The 18,986-nt window shown below is 34.8% G+C and overlaps 1 protein-coding gene across 2 annotated transcripts; it reads left to right on the top strand.

The window, feature by feature from the left end:
- Nucleotides 1–574: 574 nt before the first annotated feature.
- Nucleotides 575–6,547, top strand: LOC127734179 (ATP-dependent RNA helicase glh-2-like). Of its 2 annotated transcripts, none has more exons than XM_052243903.1 (3): nt 575–919; nt 1,166–2,255; nt 6,476–6,547. In XM_052243903.1, exons 2-3 carry the CDS (start codon nt 1,172–1,174, stop codon nt 6,496–6,498), a joined length of 1,107 nt encoding a protein of 368 aa, XP_052099863.1. In that variant the 5' UTR covers nt 575–919; nt 1,166–1,171; the 3' UTR covers nt 6,499–6,547. The 2 variants fall into 2 exon arrangements, with proteins under 2 accessions (XP_052099863.1, XP_052099862.1); XM_052243902.1 differs by having other exon boundaries at nt 577–919; nt 1,166–2,324.
- The last annotated feature ends 12,439 nt before the right edge of the window (nt 6,548–18,986 follow it).

Here is an 18,986-nt window from a genome sequence, read left to right as displayed (position 1 = left end):
CCTAATTGTTACCGAGCACACAAAAGAAAACACTTACAGATATATACAAAATCAGATGCTAACTAACATTCAACAATGACAATGTGATATATCTGCACAACAAAATAAATGTCGCCGAGGGGGGGGGGGGGGGTCAAATTTGATGAGGTCAGAATATTTATTTCCAACTAAAAGGCGGCAAGATTAATTATTTCCACTTCGACCCGCGTGAGGTAAAATATTGTAAAATAGAAGTTTGCGAAAAATAGATGCATCTTGAAAAGCAAATCTATTTAGTTTGAATAATTTAAAGCCGCAAAATATTCTTTTCGTGTGTTATAAGGCAAAATTATTTATTTCCAACTTAATGGGGTCCAGAATATTTTATTTCCAAAATCTGCCAGCACCCTCTCTTTCGAGGCCCTTAATTGGAATAAAATCTTCTTCTTCAGTCCTACTTCATATTTATAGTAAGAAAATCGTTGCCCTACTTTTCCGTAGATACTATTCTACACCGTATACATGTCAGTGACTTATCAGTAGTACTAAAGGAGGAGTGAGGGGTCATTTTGCAGACAAATTGATCAAAGGTTAATTTCGGTCAATCGAGCTGGTAGTGGTTGTGTTAATTAAATGTAATATTACAACGATGATAGTGACTGAACAAGATATGTGATTATTCGACACATTAAAAGGGATATTTTAGTGTGTACTCAAATATAATGTTTATATACAAACGTATACGGTAAAAGACATACAAAGGGTAATGAATTGTGTTCCGGGTGCATTATAATTGAAATCTAAGGAATCAATGTATCACGTCGTGACGAATGATCTCACTACTTCCTATACTCATAAGAAGTAATCAATCATATAATGACATACATGGGTGATTAGAACATCAAAAATCTTCACAGACGAAACACCATTCAACTATAAGGTAAATGTTTTAATGAATCTTTTGATACCTTTTCTATGTTACCTTTAAATGCAACGTATGAAGCATAAAATTCATCTAAAAAAATTGGAAAATACCAAGTACAATGTTGATATACTTTTGGCACTTATTCGTTCAGAAAGTGAATACTTCTGATTAAATAAATAAACTTATTTGCATCTGATGTAAATGTTTAAAAATCAAAGTATTCCTTTTACTTGGTTTTCTTGTATAATCTTTACTTTTCAGATAAAGATGAAGATATGGATAAAAACAGTTTTAATCTTGGTTTATGTTTCTTTGGTAAAATGTCAAAATGCCGGTAACTTGGGAAATTTTGGAAGCACAGGAATGAATATGGGAACAAATACAGGCCCGACATTTGGAATGACACAAACTTTTCCCACAGGTCAAAATACAATGGGAGCAAATCAAAATGCCATGGGTATGACCCAGAATTCGTTTGGGATGAATCAGAATACATTTGCTAATGCAGGTACCAATTCCCTTGGAACAGCGACTTCCTTAACTTCAAATCCGGCAATAACCGTTGGCTCTGGAGGATCCCTTACCCCTGATCAACGATTCCTTAGTGTTGCTAGACTTCAGCCAACAGGACCAGCTCCATCTTCCGCAGGCACAGCACCTAATGCTGGTGGTGGATTTCAGTCGTTTGATCCGTTTTCAAATCAGGCAGGACAGGGGCCACCTGGTGCAGGAGGTTTCACAAACCAGGGACAAGGGTTTACAAACCAAGGCTTCACAAACCAGGGACAAGGTTTTACAAATCAAGGACAGGGGTTTACAAATCAAGGACAAGGATTTCAAAATCAGGGACAAGGATTTACAAACCAGGGACAAGATTTTTCAAATCAGGGGCAAGGATTTACAAATCAGGGACAAGGATTTACGAATCAAGGAAACCAGTTCAATGATCAGGGTCAAGGATTTGGTAACCGAAGAAATGGATTTGGAAACAATAACCAAAATACCTTTGGACTAGGAGATGGGGCAGATTTTTTTAATGATAATAATGTACAAACTTCGCAACAAAGCAATAACAACAATCAGCTTTTTGGACAACAAAGCGGACAATTTGGTGCGATGGGTGGATTTGCCAGAGGACCAATGATGGGAGGTCCCTTGTTTGCGGGATCACCATTTCAGACAGTTGGTGGGTTTTCAGGCTTTGGCGGAGGAGATGGGTTTGCATCGCCATTTAGTCCATTTGGAAGAAACATGGGAGCATCTTTTGACCAATTTAGTAGTCCTTTTGGTGGATCGACTTTATTTGCTGAGGCTCCATCATTTGGTGGAATGGGCGGCTTACCTGGATTTGGTGGGTCTGGCTTTGGTGACGGATTTGGTGGGTCTGGCTTCGGTGGTGGTCCAATATTTTTGGATGGAGGTATGTCAAGGTTGCTTCGCATGCGCATCTTGTATTGGTGAAAGTGTAAATTTGAATTCGATAAAATCCTTATCCAACCAATGATTAATAGCATAGAAGAGTTTTAAAAATCGAGAATGGGGTTCCTGGTCCATTTTTTTTACCTGGAATAATTTCTAACGTCGTTTGACTTCATTACGCCAAGTGAAATATGACAAACTTCCCTTGCATTTTTCAAGGCACGGGATCTAATTAAAAGTTGATTGAAATTTGTATAGTAAATAATCTAAAAATATTCTTGAAAGTTTAAGACTTTTGCATATTTTCCCCATTAAAACGAAATGTTATTCATTTCTGTACTTTGCTGTTGAAGGCAATATTGATGCAAAACTGCAAAAAAAATACACTTTTTGTAACATGTTGCATTGAATTTATTCGTTCAGTGTATGTTCAGTTGTTTTTGTTAATAGGTCTTTTGATTGAGTTAAGCCATTTCAATTGATATTTTATAGTGTGTCTTTCTATGTTGTGATGTTACACTATTGTTTCACGTAGGGTGAAGGTTGGCGCCTATCAAAACGTTTAAACCGCTGCATTTGTTTGCACCTGTCCTAAGTCAGAAACATGATGTTCAGTGGTTGTCGTTTGTTGATGTGCATGGTTCATAAGTGTTTCTCGTTTCTCGTTTTTTATATAGATTAGACCGTTGGTTTTCATGTTTGAATGGTTTTACACTAGTCATTTTTGGGGCCCTTTATAGCTTGCTGTTCGGTGTGAGCCAAGGCTCCGTGTTGAAGGCCGTACTTTGACCTATAATGGTTTACTTTTACAAATTGTGACTTGGATGAAGAGTTGTCTCATTGGCACTCATACCACATCTTCTTATATCTATTGAAGGACATCCATTACCAAAATAAATTAATTTCGTATCTGAAAGCCAATCGATAGATTTACTTCCGATAACATTTTGGATAAAAAAAAACTTTTATTCATTTTTGGATAAATAGTTCTTTGCTAAAATATTTCAAATTGTAGTTTTTGAGCCATCTTTATGCATTTATTATACGGTTTCACGTGAAGAAATACGACATAAAATAACAACATCCGAGTAAACGAAACAAAGATACTGTCAGTTTTATGATTGATTGAACGACCTTTTTAATATGCCTCTAGTGGGACTATACCTCTTGAACATGATCAACAACAAAATCAAAAAGCTTTTGAATTCTAAGCTAAAAAAAATCAAAGGGGTTGGACCAATTTCCCCTGAATTTTTATCAAAAAGTCCAACATTTTCTAAAATTCACAGTAAGACAGCTTTCATGATGAATATATGATTTTGATGTTCTAATAACATTATGGCACATCTCTCAACATGTAACCATGTTATCAATGTCTATAGGTCGCTTAAAACTTCAATACTGGTAGATTTTGGCGATTTCTTAGTAATTATATAAAAAGGAAAGGGGAATTACCCTTAATTCTACCAAAAACAAAAAATCGTATTCGCTGCATGAAAAGTCATATTTTGTCTTTCAGATACTAATTATTTTAATTTGGTTAAAGGAAATCTAAATTAAAATATTGATCTCTGATTTCATTATGCTCATAACTCACGGGATCAAATATATATTATATAGACATGATATGTTATTCAAACCCAAATTTAACAACATATCCATGCATATGAACAAACTTAGGAAGATACCAAAATGAATTTGATTCTTCATATTCGCATTTCGAAAACTTATTTCTAGGCAATTTTTAGAATTTGGTCATTCAGCTCCTCAAGTTTTCAAGCATTTATGCCTCAATGAGTTTCAAATATTTTGGTGTGAGCGTTCCTGGTGAAAATAAACCCAGAAAAGCTTCGGACATACCAAATGTATAAAGTGTTTATTTTTCATATTTGAAATTTAAAGATCTAAATTTCTTAATTAGTTTCTACTTTGCAAAAGAAATAAACTATAAACTTTGTCGCGTGTTCTTAAAATTTTGTTAAATTATGATATTTTATTTCGAACAGTAGTGGTTTTTTTATAACTTTTAATCCTGCATCAAAGCTTGTAATTTTTCCTTTCTAGGAAAACAAATAATTAAATATCTTTGTCTTCCTATAACCCAAAAAAACTAAAAGTTGAAATGATGTAATCATTCCATGCAGGTGTTTATAATGAACGTGCATTTCAGTTGTGAGTTTTAGTGCATTTCGACTATATATACATGTTTTGCCCCGAGAAATTGTCATGGTTGATTTACAAGAAATCAGGACAAAATTGAAAAAAATGTTATAACGCAGATTACATCGTTTGTACAGGGAATGTTATTATTTTTAACTTTATGAGTCCCTTTAATTAAGGATAAGCGTTTAGTTCACGGTTATGGTATGGTAACGGAAAGAATGGTTAGGGCTTCATGTAGTGTTAGGTTTTTGTAAAGTTTAGGCAAAACTTCTATTTGAACTCCCCTTACCTGTTTATTTTGCTACTTCCGTCAACCAGGGGATTCAAATGAGTCCTTCCCTCGAATATTTCCCAAGGCAAAACGTAAAGATGTTAAAGAAATTTCAGTTATTTATATTTTGAAATCCTAAGTTCAATATAAAACACAATGTTGTATTAAAGAACATAACAGATTAAACAAAAACAAAATACAAACCGGACAATGATTTTATAAAAGAACTAATTAATGCCATAATCATTGTCCTATTGTCTGTTAGTGTTATATGTGTTGCGTACAAGTCGATAAAGACTTTTGTACAAGTTATCATTATTTTGACTTCCACCTTCAATAAATAACAAGCTAACATGTTTAACCCCTCCACATTCTGTACTGATGATGTATGTGCCTGTCCCAAGTTAGGAGCCTGTAATTCAGTGGTTGTCGTTTGTTTATGTGTTACATATTTGTTTTTCGTTCCTTTTTTGTACATAAATTAGGCCGTTAGTTTTCTCGTTTGAATTGTTTTACATTGTCATTTCGGGGCCTTTTATAGCTGAGTGTGCGGTATGGGCTTTGCTCATTGTTGAAGGCCGTACGGTGACCTATAGTTGTTAATTTCTGTGTCATTTGGTCTCTTGTGGAGAGTTGTCTCATTGGCAATCATACCACATCTTCTTTTTTATAATTATGTTTCAATAAATAACAAGCTTTATGTTTTACTCACACAACCTAACATTAACCAGTTCTCTTTGACTTACATCTGCTAATGAGGACACCAGATTTGGTAAAATTATATCTATATTTCTGTTTCACGTTCATCAGATTGTAAGTCTTCAAATAAAGTATTATTAAAACTGTTAATCAGATTGAAATATAAAGCTGTTGCTTGTAGTCACGAAAATACACGTATGACATTAATAAGCAAGTAAAAAATACCAATATATGTTTTCGGTATAATGTCAAAATCCTATTTAATGTCAGATAAGTATATAAAACAGATTTAATGTTCACTGTTTCGGAGATTTATATATATATATATACATGTATACACATATATATATATATATATACATGGTTATTTAGACTTTTCATTATTCAAACAATAGTTGATATAAGTTCCAGTTGAATTTGAGATGACCCCCCCCCCCCCCTTTTTAATGCACATCTCAGCCTTTTATTATAATTCTTATTAAAAGAAGAATACGTTTCTGTACATGAGACATCAACATTTTTAAGCTATTAATGAGGTATTGAAGTGTAAAGTATAGATACACAAGACTTTCTAATTCTACTATATGATAAAAAAAAAAGTTCAAATTATTAAATGTATTCCATAAAATTTTGGAATATTTTAGAATCACATCTACCAGAGTATATTTTGCCACAAATCGTCTTAAAATCGTGTCAAATTTGGAAATACGCTTCCAATTGAAATGTTCCCTTTAGGCTTCAATCAAGGACATATACTTCAATCAAGTAATGACAGTGAACATTTTAATAATTTATACATCAAATTAAACTCACAATGTTTTCAACAAAATGCAAAAAAAAAAACAAACAAAAAAAACGATAAATACTACATTCGTGACCACGCTGAAAGAGCAAAATAATTTGTTAAAATTATTTTATTTTCGCAGGACACCATAAGTGCTGCGATATTTTTTTTTCTATTTATCATACTATACATATCTCTAACACCAGTAACGTTCCATTTTTCTTTTCTTTTGCAGGCGGTATGTTTGGGAAGAAGTAACTGTTACGCCAAAGACTTAGAAAAGCTTAGAAATTACATTTCTTTTATATTTTTAGTGTTGACGTCATTTTTAAGTGCATATAGTTAAATAGTATTGACTTTGTCTGTAAATGTGTCTGTAAAGTTAACCCCACCGCCTAAAATCATAATAACGAACGACTGCAACAGATATGAATAACACAGATTTGTGAAGCTATCAATGAGACAGCAACCTGACAACACAATATAAAAATAAGAAGATTTGGTATAATTGCCAATGAGACAACGCTCCATCAAAGAATTAATGACATAGAAGTTAACAACTATAGGGTACTGTACAGCCTTCAACAATGAGCAAAAACAAGCCCTTAAAAGACGCCGTTGATTCGATAAAAATCAGATTGCATGTCATTTTTGTGAATTTGAGATATATGTTGAATATCGAGATGAAATCGTGTCATAAAAAATAACTTACCGGAACTGTTTTTGAGATAAATGAAACTCAAAATTGATAATTTTTGTAACTTATTGTTGAAATTTTCTGCCAACTTTTAATTTTTACTCAAATTGGTATTTTTGACAATCAAACATTGCTTTTAAGTTAAATAAAAACAGCTGACTAAATTGTGTAAATGAAAAAAATCGGGAAAAAACATGCAATGAACAAACAGCCGTACTGGTAGTTAAAGCGTAAACACACACAGGAATTTAAACTATGCAAAAATAAACAAGAAACAAATAACGAACTTATTTAAAACAACAACAAAAAAGGAAAAAAATATATAATATGGAAACGTCAAATACTGGACTACACCCATGAAACGGTGAAACAAAACAACTATGAACTGTATCGATTGTCTCTCGCGTAGCGCTCTCGCCCCCAGCGCATGAGTCGTGGGTTCGCTTCACTGCCAGGGCAAATAGCAAACGAGTAAGAAGGACTGGTCGGTATATGAACGGACCATAGATATTGGACCAAAGTATATGTGTCCGAGTATAGAAAGATATTTTTTTCCTGCAGATTGTTATACCTTCTGAGCAATTACACTTACGGAAAATCCAGCAAAGGGTATTGATTTGTCGGATTATCCAATAAGTATTCGTAACCTGCGATTTTTTGCTATATATTTCATATAAAACGACGGGTTAATAAAAAATATTAAGAGGTAATTTTTTAGTTGGATTTTTTTTTATCAACTTGGTACTATATGTATTAGAAGCAGAATTGTCACAGGTTTATTTGCGGTTATTTTTTTGTTGTGAAGCTTTTTTTCATTTTCTGATGATGCAAACAAATTCATTATTATTTTTGTCACGGAAATTTGCAATAAATTTCAACAAAAAATTTGTAAAAAATATTATGCATTGTCACATCAGGAGAATACAAAAACAACTGAAGACAAAATTATGAACAAATAAACAAATACACTTCAGACAATTCTGCGTCGTTTTATATATTCATATGATCGTCCTGAATATACATGTAATAATTTCTACTGAACGTTAAACAGTCATAATGACATTTATTCAATGCAGTAACAAGTGTTTAAAAGTTTCCTAATTTCATTGAAGATACTACAAACAGACGCCTCATCTTTGTCAATTTTCATCGTATTCAAGGGTACAATACTAGAACAAAGTTTGTCAAATCTAAACTTCTAGAAATTCTAGAATAAAATTATCAGAAGAGAAAAACTCAATTATGGTTTTATACACAATTAAACGACTCTGGTTAGACATGTCAGATGTATAAGATTCCTGCCACTGTTTAATTTTACTTATAATGTTTTGTTGAAATATCAAATAATTGTAGCAAACATACAAAAAGTTGTTTTATGCAAACCTAATATCCCACATTTAGGAAGGGCATATCTCTAAAACGACACAACAAATCTTCATCTAAAGAGGGTTAACACAGTTAGTTTTTATAACCGATATTCCCTCAGGTCCTCATAAAAGTGAAAAGTAGCAATTTCGAAATCAGCGTGGGCTCAGTATTCCCTTCCACTATAGGTCAAATTCTAATCATTTCGTGATAGAATTTCATGCTATCTATCAAGCATAAACCTCTACTTAAATCTTTTATGGAGTTCACAAGGAATAGGGCTGTATACGTCTGATCTCCCAGTCAAAAATCATGGTTGAAGCCTTACTTTGACCTACAGTTGCCATATCTTTTCTGTGACGTCATATGGTCTCTGGTAGAGAGTAATCTCTTTGTCAATAATACCATGCAAATCTTCTTATTCTTAAATACATTAATTTAAATTGAAAACTATATAAACCAACTGAGACAGGATATACATCCATACATCATGAGAGATAATCCCGGTCATAAATTGGAAAACGAAGGTATGTTTTGTTGATTTTTATGAAATAAAAGTCTCATGAAATATCATTTTCATCTTTATAAGGAACCACAAGCGTTGACTCAAACATTACTCGATGAAATGACTACCTTATAGGTCTGTAAAGTTAACATGTCTGCGTAATCAATAAAGAGCACTTGAAACTATTGAAATCATCCACCAAATCCCATCCCTCGTTGCCCAACAAGACTTAATTGAACTTGTCATTTTATACTATGAAACTTGGTTTTTTTTCTCTTTCTGTCTAATTTAATGAAATGAGGTGATGTATCATTGAAAAATGCTTTCAATGAACATCATAGGTTGGAGTAAAGCAGAAAACCATGACCAAAAATAAATCAACAAATGGACAAAAAAACAGTCTACAAAACACTTCTCAGAAAACTAAAGATAAAGCAACATTAACTTAACCGAAAAACCAGGATTAATCCCTGAATAATCAGCAATTACTGCTATCTAGTGACATCTGCCGTATTCTTTCTGTAACAAAATCCATGAGGCATATCCAGTCACTACATCACACAATTGCAAATTAGTTAAAATCACTTGTCTTTCACGAAGACCTTATTTAATTTATAAACCATCGGTATATGTTATTTGTCTAACCATAACAACTATAACATAATGAGAGTTTGATTAAAAGGAAGAAAAATGATTTGTGCCTGTCCCATGTCAGGAGTCTGTATTTCAGTATATGTCATTGGTTGCTGTCTGTCATCCTGTGCCATGTCAGGAGTCTGTATTTCAGTATTTGTCATTGGTTGCTGTCTGTCATCCTGACCCATGTCAGGAGTCTGTATTTCAGTATTTGTCATTGGTTGTTGTCTGTCATCCTGTACCATGTAAGGAGTCTGTATTTCAGTATTTGTCGTTGGTTGATGTCTGTCATCCTGTACAATGTCAGCAGTGTATTTCAGTATTTGTCATTGGTTGTTGTCTGTCACCCTGTTCCATGTCAGGAGTCTGTATTTCAGTATTTGTCATTGGTTGTTGTCTGTCATCCTGTCCCATGTCAGGAGTCTGTATTTCAGTATATGTCATTGGTTGCTGTCTGTCATTCTGTGCCATGTCAAGAGTCTGTATTTCAGTATTTGTCATTGTTTGCTGTCTGTCATCCTGACCCATGTCAGGAGTCTGTATTTCAGTATTTGTCATTGGTTGTTGTCTGTCATCCTGTTCCATGTCAGGAGTCTGTATTTCAGTATTTGTCATTGGTTATTGTCTGTCATCCTGTCCCATGTCAGGAGTCTGTATTTCAGTATTTGTCATTGGTTGTTGTCTGTCATCCTGTCCCATGTCAGGAGTCTGTATTTCAGTATTTGTCATTGGTTGTTGTCTGTCATCCTGTCCCATGTCAGGAGTCTGTATTTCAGTATTTGTCATTGGTTGTTGTCTGTCACCTTGTCCCATGTCAGGAGTCTGTATTTCAGTATTTGTCGTTGGTTGATGTCTGTCATCCTGTACCATGTCAGGAGTGTATTTCAGTAATTGTCATTGGTTGTTGTCTGTCATCCTGTACCATGTCAGGAGTCTGTATTTCAGTATTTGTCATTGGCTGTTGTCTATCACCCTGTTCCATGTCAGGAGTCTGTATTTCAGTATTTGTCATTAGTTGTTGTTTGTCATCCTGTCCCATGTCAGGAGTCTGTATTTCAGTATTTGACATTGGTTATTGTCTGTCACCCTGTTCCATGTCAGGAGTCTGTATTTCAGTATTTGTCATTGGTTGCTGTCTGTCATCCTGACCCATGTCAATAGTCTGTATTTCAGTATTTGTCATTGGTTGTTGTCTGTCATCCTGTACCATGTCAGGAGCATGTATTTCAGTACTTGTCATTTGTTGTCTGTAATCCTGTACCATGTAAGGAGTCTGTATTTCAGTATTTGTCGTCGGTTGTTGTCTGTCATCCTGACCCATGTCAGGAGTCTGTATTTCGTATTTGTCATTGGTTGTTGTCTGTCATCCTGTACCATGTCAGGAGTCTGTATTTCAGTATTTGTCATTGGTTGTTGTCTGTCATCCTGTACCATGTAAGGAGTCTGTATTTCAGTATTTGTCGTTGGTTGATGTCTGTCATCCTGTACCATGTCAGGAATGTATTTTTGTATTTGTCAGTGGTTGTTTTTTTCATCCAGTCCCATGTCAGGAGTCTGTATTTCAGTATATGTCATTGGTTGCTGTCTGTCATTCTGTGCCATGTCAGGAGTCTGTATTTCAGTATTTGTCATTGGTTGCTGTCTGTCATCCTGACCAATGTCAGGAGTCTGTATTTCAGTATTTGTCATTGGTTGTTGTCTGTCATCCTGTACCATGTCAGGAGTGTATTTCAGTATTTGTCATTGGTTGTTGTCTGTCACCCTGTTCCATGTCAGGAGTCTGTATTTCAGTATTTGTCATTGGTTGTTGTCTGTCATCCTGTCCCATGTCAGGAGTCTGTATTTCAGTATTTGTCAATGGTTGTTGTCTGTCATCCTGTCCCATGTCAGGAGTCTGTATTTCAGTATTTGTCATTGGTTGTTGTCTGTCATCCTGTCCCATGTCAGGAGTCTGTATTTCAGTATTTGTCATTGGTTGTTGTCTGTCACCCTGTTCCATGTCAGGAGTCTGTATTTCAGTATTTGTCATTGGTTGCTGTCTGTCATCCTGACCCATGTCAAGAGTCTGTATTTCAGTATTTGTCATTGGTTGTTGTCTGTCATCCTGTACCATGTCAGGAGCATGTATTTCAGTACTTGTCATTTGTTGTCTGTAATCCTGTACCATGTAAGGAGTCTGTATTTCAGTATTTGTCGTCGGTTGTTGTCTGTCATCCTGACCCATGTCAGGAGTCTGTATTTCAGTATTTGTCATTGGTTGTTGTCTGTCATCCTGTACCATGTCAGGAGTCTGTATTTCAGTATTTGTCATTGGTTGTTGTCTGTCATCCTGTACCATGTAAGGAGTCTGTATTTCAGTATTTGTCGTTGGTTGATGTCTGTCATCCTGTACCATGTCAGGAATGTATTTTTGTATTTGTCAGTGGTTGTTTTTTTCATCCAGTCCCATGTCAGGAGTCTGTATTTCAGTATATGTCATTGGTTGCTGTCTGTCATTCTGTGCCATGTCAGGAGTCTGTATTTCAGTATTTGTCATTGGTTGCTGTCTGTCATCCTGACCCATGTCAGGAGTCTGTATTTCAGTATTTGTCATTGGTTGTTGTCTGTCATCCTGTACCATGTTAGGAGTCTGTATTTCAGTACTTGTCATTTGTTGTCTTTCATCCTGTACCATGTAAGGAGTCTGTATTTCAGTATTTGTCGTTGGTTGATGTCTGTCATCCTGTACCATGTCAGGAGTGTATTTCAGTATTTGTCATTGGTTGTTGTCTGTCACCTTGTCCCATGTCAGGAGTCTGTATTTCAGTATTTGTCATTGGTTGTTGTCTGTCATCCTGTTCCATGTCAGGAGTCTGTATTTCAGTATTTGTCATTGGTTGTTGTCTGTCACCCTGTTCCATGTCAGGAGTCTGTATTTCAGTATTTGTCATTGGTTGTTGTCTGTCATCTTGTCCCATGTCAGGATCGAGTCTGTATTTTAGTATTTGTCATTGGTTGTTTTTTTTCATCCTGTCCCATGTCAGGAGTCTGTATTTCAGTATTTGTCATTGGTTGTTGTCTGTCATCCTGTTCCATGTCAGGAGTCTGTATTTCAGTATTTGTCATTGGTTGTTGTCTGTCACCCTGTTCCATGTCAGGAGTCTCTATTTCAGTATTTGTCATTGGTTGTTGTCTGTCACCCTGTTCCATGTCAGGAGTCAGTTTTTCAGTATTTGTCATTGGTCGTTGTCTGTCACCCTGTTCCATGTCAAGAGTCTGTATTTCAGTATTTGTCATTGGTTGTTGTCTGTCATCCTGTTCCATGTCAGGAGTCTGTATTTCAGTATTTGTCATTGGTTGTTGTCTGTCACCCTGTTCCATATCAGGAGTCTGTATTTCAGTATTTGTCATTGGTTGTTGTCTGTCACCCTGTTCCATGTCAGGAGTCTCTATTTCAGTATTTGTCATTGGTTGTTGTCTGTCACCCTGTTCCATGTCAGGAGTCAGTTTTTCAGTATTTGTCATTGGTTGTTGTCTGTCATCCTGTACCATGTTAGGAGTCTGTATTTCAGTACTTGTCATTTGTTGTCTTTCATCCTGTACCATGTAAGGAGTCTGTATTTCAGTATTTGTCGTTGGTTGATGTCTGTCATCCTGTACCATGTCAGGAGTGTATTTCAGTATTTGTCATTGGTTGTTGTCTGTCACCTTGTCCCATGTCAGGAGTCTGTATTTCAGTATTTGTCATTGGTTGTTGTCTGTCATCCTGTTCCATGTCAGGAGTCTGTATTTCAGTATTTGTCATTGGTTGTTGTCTGTCACCCTGTTCCATGTCAGGAGTCTGTATTTCAGTATTTGTCATTGGTTGTTGTCTGTCATCTTGTCCCATGTCAGGATCGAGTCTGTATTTTAGTATTTGTCATTGGTTGTTTTTTTTCATCCTGTCCCATGTCAGGAGTCTGTATTTCAGTATTTGTCATTGGTTGTTGTCTGTCATCCTGTTCCATATCAGGAGTCTGTATTTCAGTATTTGTCATTGGTTGTTGTCTGTCACCCTGTTCCATGTCAGGAGTCTCTATTTCAGTATTTGTCATTGGTTGTTGTCTGTCACCCTGTTCCATGTCAGGAGTCAGTTTTTCAGTATTTGTCATTGGTCGTTGTCTGTCACCCTGTTCCATGTCAAGAGTCTGTATTTCAGTATTTGTCATTGGTTGTTGTCTGTCATCCTGTCCCATGTCAGGATCGACTCTGTATTTTAGTATTTGTCATTGGTTGTTGTTTGTCATCCTGTCCCATGTTAGGATCGAGTCTGTATTCAAGTATTTGTCATTGGTTGTTTTCTGTCATCCTGTCCCATATCAGGATCGAGTCTTTATTTCAGTATTTGTCAGTAGAGGAAACACAACACTGAAAAATAATAGCACATAATACAACACTGAAAAATAGTAGCACATAATACAACACTGAAAACAAAAGCAAAAGCACGAACCCCTTTAAAACAAAACTAGGGGTGAAATCATTGTACTCGGAAATGTTTACTCGGATGGTCAACATGATACGGTTCGTTGCTTAACATTCCTATACAGTGTGCTGTTTTTCATCGGTTTACCATTTTCATTCCCATTGATATACTTACACTTGGTATTTTTTCGTAAACAATTGATTGATATAAAGGAAAAGCAGGAATATATGATATATCAATAATTTAGAATATAAAAATCCCAACACGCACTTGACAAAACCAAAAATAAAAGTCACAATGCTTTTTTTGCTGCCCTTCTTCTCGAATTCACAGCGAGTCCTTCAACACGAAGCACTAGCTCGCACCTCACTGCAAGTTTTTGTCATATTTGTTTTTCGTAGATTGTTTTGTTATATATTAAACCGTTAGTTTTCTTGTTTGAATTGTTTCAAATTTTTCATGTCGGGCCTTTTATAGCCGACTAAACGGTATATGCTTTTCTCATTGTTGAAGGTCGTATATTGGCCTATAATTGCTTATATCCATTCATTTTAACTCTGGTACATAGTTGTCTCATTGGCAATCATACCACATCATTGTCCCCTTATTTTTATATTAAGAGGGGCCCTGCATCGGTCTTAATGAAATTCTTGCTAGATTTCGATCACACTACATCTGTGCACTGGAGAACACAAGTCCGAGATAATATAAACAAATTAAAGATGTAACAAGCAAAGAAATCTATTGCAAATACTGTCATAATGTGCCCGACAAACTCATGTCCTGATTTATATATTCCTGGTAATACAAAAGAAACAATACAAAATTTTAGACAACCACATTAAGGTCGATTTGTTAGATCATGGAAGTGTTATAGTACATCTATGGTAAGATAAATTGGCAGGAAATGGTATATGAATAAGTCAAATGGTTCGGATGGACTGCCATTAACGCAATTTATAAGTAATTCAGATTGTAAAATAATTTCGACAAACTAACAAACCGAAAGAGAAAAAGGGAAGTTTTAAAAATAGGCAGGACCAATATTTCAAACCAACTGATCATAAACGTCAACTTTTAAGTGTTTTTAAAACGAAATTGAATAACAAAAAACAAAAATGATAGGACAACTAAATTTTCAGTACAATGATTGACACAACCAGTACGAAACTAGATAATATTTGATCAAATAAACTAAAAATTATGAATGCAAACACAATTTTGGGTTGGGTGGGTATAAGAATCCTCTCCGTCTTTATTTTTCTTCTATAAAGCAAACATACTCCTAAACATTAATAAATTTCAGTGAATCTTTATATAGTGGAAGTACAACATACTGGCATGTGCAAGCAGCTAGCGAAATACCTGTAGCCCAAAGTTTTTTAAAGGGTAAGTTTGTTCCAAATTTGGTTCCATTTTTTTCATAAGTTTGGTGTTCTTCATAATGTAACAAGAAATTCATCTGCAAAATAACACTGGGTCGTGGTAGTTTGAGGCATCAGACAAGGATCAATGCAGCTGATTGTGACCTAATACGAGAACATTATACAGAATCAATATGAAAACACAAACACCAATGCATTAAAATAACCACCAAAAAGCGGCGTCTTACTGCATGAGAACAGTATGACATTCGGAACTAATACAGGATCAATTTGAAAATACCGATTTTTTGACACCTAGCTGAGTTGAAATTTCCACCAAAAATAGTGTCTATTTTCTTGAGTTACTTTTTTGATGTTTTTTTTTTTGTGCTTCGTGTCGACATTTCCCAGTGATTTTTAAAGTTTTGTCTTATAGTGTGCTGTTACGCCACCTTTCCATGTAAGGGGAGGGTTGAGCTCAACACTTGGAACTGTGTCTTTCCGACATTAGTTCATGCATGTCAAAAAATATCTTAAAACTTAATCAAGATAAAACCGAACTTATCATATTCACACCGAAACATCTGAAGGCAAATGTACCAAATCTCCAACTCAAAGTCGGCAATACTGTGGTAAGTAGTTTATCCTGCGTGAAAAACCTATAGGAATATATTTTGATCAATATCATACGATGGAACGGCAAGTTTCTGCCATAGTAAAATCTTGTCATTTTCACATCAGTAATATTGGACGCATTCGCAGCTTTATAACAACAACCGCTTGCAAGACACTAGTGAACAGTCTAGTAACATCCAGACTTGATTATGGAAATATTCTGCTGAACGGTATCAACAAGACTACGATGAACAGATTACAAAAAGTACAGAATACAGCAGCTCGTCTTATCACCAGGACAAGAAAACATGAATATATTACGCCGATACTTGCCGATTTACATTGGTTACCCGTCCAATACAGACCACAATACAAAATACTTACTTATGTGTACTGTGCTTTGAATGGCATTGGCCCTGCTTACATTCGGGAACTAGTCAATTTACACGTGCCAAACTGATCTCTCCGTTCAAGCTCTACACAACTACTTACCGTTCCAAAAGTGCGGACGAAGACGTACGGCGAAAGACAATTTGATTGGGCAGCGGCATCTCTTTGGAACAATCTCCCGAACAGTTTGAGACAATGCAAGTCCCTAGAGTGTTTTAAATTTCAGCTAAAAACTTATTTTTCTCGCATTTTAATGAGTTTTTTTTCTTTTTCTTTTACGGGTTTTTATTTGTTTTGTATCAGCTTTTAATACAACTTTTTGTATTCCTTTTTAGGGTTTTTGCTTGTTTTGCATGATTTTAGCCTAGATTGTTAATTTTTAATATTTTGTTTTAATATGTATTTTCGTATTGACCTTTTTTATGGTAGGCATTTTTGTTGTATTTTTATTTCAGTATTTGAATCTGACACATTGTATGTTTTATGTTTTTGTCTTTGATTTGTTTTAATTACCATGCTGCATGCACATGTACAGCGCCTTAGAGTAATTTTTATTTTCTATATAGGGCGCTTTATAAATTTTCATTATCATTATTATTATAATAGGCAATTGTAGGTATCAATACTGGTGTGAATCATAAACTTAAGTTGAATTTCCCTATAGTTTACAGCTAAGTAATTCTCTTTACCGGTAACTATGCAATCAGTGGTATGGCTCGAATATACTGTTTGCTAAACCGTAAAATAATCATTGCCTTGATACCATGTGATGATCAAAGTGGAAAATGAATAAAAGAAACTAAAAGAAATAGAATATATCAAATAGATATTACAGGCCCATTCGACTGATTTTGTATTGTCATTTATGAACTGCTTTCTAAATGAAATCCCCCTTTTTAACTAGCGTAAAAATAATTTCATGGTTCACCTAACAGCTCAGCTATCCTCAAATAAAGTAGACTGGTTCATGTTTTAGCTGTGACATAATATATACTATATATATAGTTAGTAATCCTCTTCCCAGATTATAGTGAATATTACAGCTAGTCAATGATATCCGAAACAGACCGATCAACTCAGTCAAATTTGACTCGCCAATCTTCGCTTTGACAATCTGTAAAGAAAGATCCAGGACCAATTCAAACAAGGATTTGTATATTTACCATACAAATCCTTGATTCAAACAAGAAAAAATGTAGTCACTGTTTTTCTTCAGGCATGACGCTTAATTCTTGTTGCTAATTAGTGGGACCGTATATTTACATATAATATTGACACAATTGGCATCATATTAGACAAAAATTAAATAATGATTGTTCTTTTACTCCGAGCTTCCCATGTTGAGGACAGTGAGTCAGATATGCAATTTCATTTTTTGACTCTATTTATTTTTGTTACGAATGCACACCTTACAAAGGGTCTCCCTAATTAGCGACAAGAAGCGTCAAGCAGCGACAAGAAGCGTCAAGAAGCGACAAGAAGCGACAAGAAGAAAAAATTATCGACAAGAAGAGACAAGAAGAAAAAAATTATCGACAAGAAGAATAATTTAGCGACAAGAAGTATAATTTAGTGATAAGAAAACAAATTTAGCATATAATAAATCTTAATATTAATCATTTTACATGTAAATAAATAAATATTGAAACATGCATCAAATTGTCTTTTTTTAATATACGAGAAACAAGAAAAGAAACTTTGTTTAAGAAAAGAGTTCTTTTTCCATTATCAAGGATACATTTAAGATAATATATTTACAGTTTACAGCATAGTGTATAGAAAAAAGTAAAATCACAAAAATACTGAACTCCGAGGAAAATTCAAAAAGGAAAATCCCTAATCAAATGGCAAAATCAAAAGCTCAAACACATCAAACGAATGGATAACAACTGTCATATTCCTCAATTGGTACAGGCATTTTCTTATGTAGAAAATGGTGGATTGAACCTGGTTTTATAGCTAGCTAAACCTCTCACTTGTATGACAGTTGCATCGAATTCCATTATATTGACAACGATGTGTGAACAAAACAGACACAATAGGTAAAAACGTCAAAAATAGGGTACAACAGTCAACATTGTGTTATCATCTTAATCACTATAAAAACAAACAAATGTAAAAAGAAGCACACCAAGGCATACATCAAATTTAACATCCTCATTTTGCTTTTTTATCATACGATTTTATTTATCTATGTAAAATCCACTCATAAAGGATGGAAGGTTTTAAGTACTGGCGTAGAATCGCGCGTTTGACGTCACATAGGTAGATATAATATAATTTTGTCGTTCAAAGCATGACGGGACACATAAGTACAGAGTCACGTCAAATGGATATCACAAAAAAAAACAGACTTAGCAGTAAAAGTAATATTAATAAAAACAAATAAAAGAATACTGTAACACGTTATTAAGATGATAAACAACGTCAGTACGCAGAATCTATACTTCAAGACCATCGTGTATCATTTGTGAAGTTGATACGGAATATTTATCAACAAGGTCGTGGTACCCTCCGATGAACTTTTTTTAGAAAAAGGACGATACATTCTTTGACATACCCCTGGTTCATCAACTTTTTGCTCAGACACTGGTAACGTTTTACAAAGTCTGAGTAGGAGCTGCAAGCTCTTAAATACCGAATAAGTTGGGAAATGTATATCCCATATGCAGGTGAAGTTGATATATTGCTACTAAGGTGGGGGAAATTGATAATTTCAAAATTAAAATCGTC

The sequence above is a fragment of the Mytilus californianus genome, unplaced genomic scaffold (assembly GCF_021869535.1).
Source record: "Mytilus californianus isolate M0D057914Y unplaced genomic scaffold, xbMytCali1.0.p SCAF_3, whole genome shotgun sequence".
Classification (NCBI taxonomy): domain Eukaryota; kingdom Metazoa; phylum Mollusca; class Bivalvia; order Mytilida; family Mytilidae; genus Mytilus; species Mytilus californianus.
The sequence above is the reverse complement of the archived record's forward strand: the minus strand, read 5'-3'. Positions and strand labels throughout refer to the sequence as shown.